Source organism: Anolis sagrei, chromosome 2 (assembly GCF_037176765.1).
Source record: "Anolis sagrei isolate rAnoSag1 chromosome 2, rAnoSag1.mat, whole genome shotgun sequence".
NCBI lineage: Eukaryota > Metazoa > Chordata > Lepidosauria > Squamata > Dactyloidae > Anolis > Anolis sagrei.
In genome coordinates this window covers 190,002,077-190,010,365 of record NC_090022.1, presented here as the reverse complement: position 1 = coordinate 190,010,365, position 8,289 = coordinate 190,002,077, and the positions used below count along the sequence as shown (strand labels likewise).

General features: G+C 42.3%; 1 protein-coding gene across 3 annotated transcripts in view; it reads right to left on the bottom strand.

Annotated features, from left to right (window-relative positions):
• Positions 1-1,310: 1,310 nt before the first annotated feature.
• The window catches only part of CALCOCO1 (calcium binding and coiled-coil domain 1), a 47,161-nt gene continuing 40,182 nt past the window's right edge, over positions 1,311-8,289 (bottom strand). For all 3 annotated transcript variants that reach the window (XM_060762881.2, XM_060762883.2, XM_060762882.2), the window contains exon 15: positions 1,311-7,965. In XM_060762881.2, the coding sequence (XP_060618864.2) occupies positions 7,764-7,965 (202 nt within the window). In that variant the 3' untranslated portion in view covers positions 1,311-7,763. The remainder of the gene's footprint in view (positions 7,966-8,289) is intronic.

Genomic DNA, 8,289 nt, shown 5'->3' with positions numbered 1-8,289 from the left:
ATTGCTTTCCTCTAATTCAGGGATCCTCAAACTTTTTAAACAGAGGGCCGGGTCACAGTCCCTCAAACTGTTGGAGGGCCGGATTATAATTTGAAAAAACCATGAATGAATTCCTATGCACACTACACATATCTTATTTGTCGTGCAAAAAACCCACTTTAAAACAATACAATAATTAAAATTAAGAACAATTTTAACAAATATAAACTTATTAGTATTTCAATGGGAAGTGTGGGCTTGCTTTTGGGTGTTGAGATAGGATTATTGTTGTTGCTGTGTACTTTCAAGTCATTTCAGACTTAGGTTGACCCTGAACGAGGGCCAGGTAAATGACCTTGGAGGGCCACATTCGGCCCTCAGGCCTTAGTTTGAGGACCCCTGCTCTAATTTCATAAGGCCACACACCCCTTAAATATAAATACTGTGCCAGATTTAAACCTGGTGAGACTCGAAACTATGTCAAGTATATGAAGTAGATCAAAAATGTGCATTATTGCCCCAGAACTCTAGTAATGTTTTCTATTTAAAGACTCCTCTATTTAAAGAAAGCTCTAAACTGTATTGTACTTACCTTGTCCAAGAACCCATCACTGTAGAAAGGTCAGTAAAAGTTACTGCCATATACCAATTCCCCCAGAGTTGGTTATCCCTTATTACTTAAGTTGCTACACCTGTTACCACATAGTGGCCATGCTATTGTTACTGGGAAAAGAAAACTAGTACAATAATGTTACAGTAGGCTCTCCACTTTAGTGGGAATTCAGGAGCACAGAAATAAAGAAATGGAAAGAAGTCTGAAAAATCACTGCTATAAGAGTCTGTAAGTCCTCCAGTAGAGCCAATAGTAGGTGTTAGCAGATACCTTGTATTGAAAGCACGTTTGACTGCCCATAATAGCCAGCTTCTGTACATCAAATGAGTAATGAGGACACCTTTTTGTCATTTGCTTCAGAGGGTAAAATGTCTTGGGCTGGCCCTGGTGCATGAAAGCAGCTCCTAAGTTTGGTGAGGGATCTTCTGGTGAAACACATGGCTTCTTGTCCTCACTATGTGCCAACAAGTCTCTTACTCCGTAGACATTATCCCAGACATTACGCCTGACTGAGATCTGGAGTGTAACCCCATTTGCCTTTGCTGTGCCATGTTTGCTTTACCCACTCAGCAAAGCCTGTGACCTGCTGCAATGCATGACTGAGGTCATCTCCATGTAATGTCAGGGCAACCACAGAATGTGGAACAAAGGGGAGCTTTATGCTCTCACACAGGCACCTAGATAGCAACCACAGTATTCAACAGATACACAGGCAGACTGTAGCAGAAAGACTGCGTTTTATTAGAATCGCGGCAACATGTCATATAAATATAAATATAAATATATATATATGTACACCCTATACATAGACTTGGGGGCTTGTCAGAACTGAGTGGGAGAGAAGTTTATTGCTTTGAGCTTTTGAGCCACGGACTATTATATTAAAAATAAAATAAAAAAAGCTGGAGAAGGAAAGGTGGTCTAGAAACAGAGGAGAACTCACAGCCACAAATGCGGCACAGGATGAAAAGGTTTTCCCTATGCAAGTGAGCAGAGGCATGACAGCCTCTCCAAAAAGGCACAGTCTCTAGGGAGCCGGCTCTCTTTCTCTCTCTCATTCTCTCAACTCTTTCTCTTCTCTCTGTTTAAAGCAGAACATAGGCCTTGCACTCTTCTCTCAGGGATGCCAAGGGGCAGAATAAAGCAGAAAATTTTTGCAACCAAAAGAATTAGTAGAAAGCAAGCAGGAGGCTCAGTAAACAGGAGGAAGCCGAAGGGTAGGGTGGGGAACAAAATGGGGGCAAGATAATAAACCAAACACAATGGGAGCCCAGTGTGAGGTGTAATGCTGCGGCAGAGAGATGCATGCATGCAGCAGTCATCAGACAGCAAGCAAAAGAGGTGGCAGGACAGCACCGAGAAAGGACTATTAAAAACTAGCTAACAAACCAAAAGAAGATCGGGAGAAAAACCAAGTCTACTTAAGGAATCATTTCCTGCACAAGGAGAAATCCCTCCCCTTCTGTCTTTGTTGCTGTTACCAAACCATTTCAGTGTCTACATTTTGTTATCATCAATTGCCGCCTTGAGAAATCATCCCATGGATCTTTCGTCCTATTCAGCTGTTCACAATCTGGATACAGTAATCTCATTGGGTTGGGTTTTTCTTTTTGTCATGTCAGGAGTGACGTGAGAAACTGCAAGTCGCTTCTGGTATGAGAGAATTGGCCGTCTGCAAGACGTTGCCCAGGGGACGCCCAGATGATTTGATGTTTTTTAAATCATCCTTGTGGGAGGCTTCTCTCATGTCCCCGCATGAGGAGCTGGAGCTGATAGAGGGAGCTCATCCGCATCTCCCCAGATTTGAACCTGCGACCTGTCGGTCTTCAGTCCTGCCGGCACAGGGGTTTAACCCACTGCACCACCGGGGGCTCCACCGGGGTGGGGGTGATGTTGACATACTAGGCCTATACGCTCCTTGCACCCTATGCGTCAGCGGGTGATGATATGGAGAGATGAGATCACTCGAGTCACTGAAGACATCCATGTAAACCAGGGGATGTTTACACATGACTTTCTACCCAAGAACAATGTATATACACAATGGGTTGTCTCTATCCTTTCATATTTAGGGGACAGCCTCAAGAACATCTGAATGAGCACACATACAATGTGGTACACGCAAAAACCTCTTCCATGTCTTAGCTTATGTGGAGAGACTCTACGGTAGTGGTTCTCAGCCTGTGGGTCCCCAGGTGTTTTGGCATACAACTCTCAGAAATCCCATCCAGTTTACCAACTGTTAGGATTTCTGGGAGTTGAAGGCCAAAACATCTGGGGACCCATAGGTTGAGAACCACTGCTCTATGGGTACAGGAGCTACTCTCTTAAAAGAAAAATCCTATAGCAAGAAAGGGTCAGGAAATGGGTGTGTTTCCTCACATTTCATGTTTAGAGTATCCAGATCAAGAACAGCTGAATACTGTTTGCTTCTTGCAAATCTCAGCATTGATCTACCCAGGCAGCAAAATCATGTCATACGGGAATATACCACTTCAAACAGAACAGAGAATGTAACAGGCAAGCTCAAATACTTCCTGCACAGAAAGTACATTAGAGGGAAGGCTAGCACAAAATGCTTTCCCCCGCCATGTCACTTCCTGTTTGTCTGTGCAGGGAGTTGTGGACACAGGGAAGCAGTCCAACACGGATCTTTCTCCTCAGCCTGAAATGGTAATGGTCAGCTGCACAAAGGTGAGGTTAGGCTGTCCATGTAGGTTGGCTGCTGGATGGACAACTACCCAACAGTGGGAGCCAGGCTGGGAAATGACAGGGTCATCAGGGGCGGGTTGCTCTCCCTTATCAAGTGTTGTTCAGTGCCATGTGCAAACACACCCCAAGGCTTGTGTCAAGTGATCAAGCAAATATTAAGCTTCATTTCACCAGTCCAGTGAAATAATGGGAAAAATAACTCATACAGATTTAACCTGAAATGCACCAACAGCACACGTGACCTCGACAGCCATCAAGGTATATACAAAGTGATCTTGTAGCACCTCTGAGACTAACTAGGAGAAAAGTAGCTTGTAGCATCAATTTTATAGACTTGGTCTACTTCATCAGATGCCAATCTAGTGCTACAGGACACACACACTCCCTTGTAACATTAATCTAAGCTGGTCTTTCTCCAGATATTGATGGACTTTGCTATCAACTGCTGGAAATTTGGTTGGTGCACAACATAAATGATATCTGTCATGCCCTGAATTAACAGATTTATATAGATTAGCTAGCAAACAAATACGCATGTGTTTGCACACTCATATACCATTTGTGTTGTTGTGGAGGCCCAGAGATGTTAAGTGAGTCAACTGAATCTCCCATGTGTTACAACTAAAACTGTTCTCTGCAAATCAAAACAGCAGAGTATCCTTGGGTGCTCTGCCTATCAAAAATAAAGCAACTCCCAACTCAGAATTATGCATTCTTAGAAATACAGAACCATTTCACAATAGTAACAGAATAACAAGTTCATGTCTAGTGTGTCTGTCTACTCGCCACTCTTTTCCACTTCTCATCCTTTTCAAAGAATACTATGTTGCAGGAGTTTGAAACCTGTGATTCTCTTGATGTTATTACTTCACAGGTCCTATCCTTCTGCACCAAAAACCGTATGTGCTGGAATCAATTTGGGTTGAGAGTCCAACCAAACTGGTGTAATCTGGAGAATGAAGGAGCAGCATACATAAAACTCTTGAATAAGGGCACTACGGGAGGGCCGGGAATCTCAGATCTTAAAAAAGCAGTGTCTGTGGATATTTTGCTCATGCATAGTTCCCTGCTCAAAATTCCACACTTACAAACGGTAATTTCCTTCTTAAAATAATAATTTTAAGAAGTGTAATAAGTGTATTTCAGAGGAAGGAACTAGGAAAACCACCTCTGAGTATTCCTTGCTTAAGAAAATCCTATGAAACCATGGGGTTGCCACAATCAACAGATGACTGGAATGCATACACACAAGACATCCAGTCTTTGGCATGACCATAGGACTCCTTTCTTTACAGTTAACCCAATTTGGCTATTTTTTTTATTATTTCTTTATATTTTGTGACCCTCTTATTTCAGAAGCAGGATTTTTCTTTACATTTGTTATGCTAATTTATAAACTTTCCAAATTTGTTCCCAAATAGAAGGGGAGAGAATAGGCATGGGCAAACTTTGGTACTCCAGGTGTTTTGGACTTCAACTTCCAGAATTCCTAACATCCTACCAGTTGTTAGGAACTGTGGGAGTTGAAGCCCAAATCACCTGGAGGGCCAAAGTTTGCCCATGCTTGGGAGAAAATATCACTTTGTTTAACACCATGTGGGTTCTAAACATTTCTACAGTATGAATGGCTTTTTGTTCCTTGCTACAAAAAGAATAACTGTTTTCCACAGCAGTACTCTAGAACTCTTGATTTTTCCCTATTTTCAAATATCATCACTGAACATTTGGGGATGTGAATTATGATGAAATAACTTTGGCTTTTTGCTATTTATATAAAAATAGCAGCTACATTTATGAAAGATACTGATCCTATTCAAAGGGGGTGAGTGCAAAGAAGCCTGCCAGCAAATGAGTACAATTTTGTTCCCTGATGGTAGTTGAGACAGGCAAAAAGAGATTTTATTGGAATCTTTTCTCTGCCTTATTTTAATTTATGTGTCTGATAGCCTGGTTGTTTCAGTTGTTATTAAAAAGAACAACAACACAGTGCTACATAATTTATAAATGTGTGCCATAAAATCTTTGGGGTTTGGCTGGCATAAGGGCCTATAGCTAAAACGATAAATACCCAAATCCATTCATTTGAATCCATCTGTTTGCTTTCTGAGCACATGCTCAGAGTTAAAAGGGAGGAAGAGAAAACCCACTAGAAGCGGCTGTAGTTCGGTTGTGATACCTCACAACTTTTGAGGACGTCTGCCATAGATGTGGGTGAAACATCAGGAGAGAATGCTTCTGGAAGATGGTCATACAGGCCGGAAAACTCACAGCAACCCAATGATTCTGGCCATGAAAGACTTTGACAACATATTGAGGTTATTTGTATAGGAGTGCTTGTTTACCCCCTTTCCTTACCCCACTGATTCTAGCTGCCTTGCCTGAACAACTGATGTTATTACAGAGCTTAGAAAACTTAGGCTTTTGGACTATATTTCCCAAGATCAGCCAGCCAGCATGATGGGAACATATAAAAAGACAACTTTCCACAAGGTCTCTGTTGCAGCTTTGCTATCTCACATTGCTAAGGTGTATGTGATCTTAGTCTCCATATTAGCATCCAGATGTGGCAAACCCAAGGACACTTTTGTGTACATGGTGCATATCTGCATGCCAAGGGTTGTGTATCTGACCTGGCCCTGTTGATCACACTTTGTATCTTTTTAGTTAATCATTCATAGTAGCTCACCCTCCCTTTTGTTTCCAATATTGATAACGTGAGATGTTAGGATGGTAATACTCAAAAAACCACTTGTGCCAAGTCTTTCCAGCAAAACAACAAAGAGTCTCAGAACACTACTGATACTAACAGACTTATTTAAGCTTGATCTTTTGTGGATTAGTCACCTTCTTCTAATGTACAGACTATCACTGCAACTGTCAATATTAGTACTGTGTATATATACCCAAACACAAGTAGTTTGAGTGTTGGACTAAGACTGCAGGGGACCAAATCCTGCAGGAGGCCTAATCCACCCTTAGCCATAGAAATCAATCAAGTTTCCTCAGTATCACAGGACAGTAATGGCAAATCACCCTTGAACAAATCTTGCTGAGAAAACCCCATGATAGATTCACCATAGGCTCCCCATAAGTCAAAAACAACTTGAAGACACACAACAACACCTGAAACTTTAACAGCACGTGCATCTGAGGAAGTAAATTGGAATCCCCAATGTTTAAATAAATCTGTCAGTCTTCCAAGTGACACAAGAAACAAGGACAATCATACTTCTACAAATGGGTTTGTCACAGATGTGCTGTCCGGAAAGGTGAGGGCACATTTTTCAAAACAAGCTATAACCCTGTGATAAACTAATCCAAAACCAAAACACACCTAAACAAACAAAGAATCACAGGATATTTCACTGAAATACCTCTGCTGAGGCCCTGTCATTTCTCCTTTCATCTGCAAGAAAAACCTGTAAAAAATAACCTCTGTTTTCATGCCTGCTAGGTCCATATGATTGCTTACCTTTGGATAAGGAAGAAGAGGGTTACATACAGTGAAAATCAGCCAAGGACTACTTTCTCCTCATCTGACTTCATAAAGTAGTTAGTCATGTTCAAATAGGCCCTCGTCCCACAAGAGCTTAAAATAAGTCATTGCTTAATTCCGATCTCTCACTTTCCAATACTTGGTTTGTTTTTAAGTTGGAGTGAGGAACTTACGACTCTTCCCGATTGTTGATGGTCTCAAGCCCCTATAGGCAGAAGCCAGTAGAGTCAAAAATTAAGAATAATGGGAGTTGTGGTCCAAAAACACCCGGAGAGCCACAGCTGTCCAACTCTGCTTAATGTGTGTGTATATATGGAGATGTATTTATATCCATCTAAATATGTGTGAGATTGAGTGAGAGTGTACACAGTAGGTCTCCATTTTCACAGGGTGAAGGCACAGAACCTTTCACAACAATGGAAAAACCGATTTAAAAACCTTTTTACCCGAGAGAACACCTCTCTAGGAAACTCTGGGGCTATTAAGAGTAAATCCATGGTCATCTTCCCCTGGACGGTGACCACAAAATCACCCAGGAAAGCATAGAGATTCCTAGAGAGAGGTTCATTTGAGGAATCTCTAGGTCCTCTAGCTTGACTCTAGCAACTTTCAACAGCTGAGCTTAGAATTGACCTGAAGGATATAGTAACCAAATCCATGATCACATCTGCAAAAATTAAACACACAAATGTGGAGGACTGTCAAGTATGCAAAATGTCCCTTTTCAAGTTAGCTCTGAGTGCCCTGCCCTGCTTTGGAAAGGGATCTGAGAAGTCAGTGACCCTCTTGTTGCCACCTACTGCTTAAGCCACTCTGGAAGGGCAGTGACTCCATCTTAGCAAACTCTCTATAGGAAAAGGAAAAGAAGGTACCCAGCCTGGATCCCACCGAAGGAGGAGAGGGGGCACTGAGGGGGTATGGTCGAAGGAGGTGGGGAGGGGGGTTGGGATCAAAGGGAGAGGGTCACTCAAAAGTGAAGGGATCATGGGTGCTGAAAAAGAAGTGCGCATCCACATGTGTATCCATCGTTTCCTTATCGCTCTCTGGGGGGAAGCGCTCATGGCAGATGGGGCATTCCTTCCAAAAAGCTGGTGAAGGCAGGTCCAAGGGAGATACACCCATCCCACAGGTCCCTGGTTCTGACATCTGTCGTCCGGTCAGCCCACTGTCAAGAGAGAAAGTGGGAGGGAAGCAGAAGAGAAAGTGTAAGACAGGCTGCTCAGATCCCAAGTCTTGAGATTGGAAGTGGATGTAATCTTTTGGCCAAGGGTTCATGAAGCAAAGGGGGGAGAAGCCTAGAGACTTGTGTTTTGACTCGAAAGGAAACAAGGGACAATATTCCTGGAGATGGCTCAAAAGCAGGGAAACCTTTACTACATCAGACATGGATGTCAAACTCATTTTCATCAAGGGTCACAACAGCCTTATGGTTACCTTCAAAAGGCTATTGAACTCTGGATGGAGAATCAATGGATAAATTTATTTATTT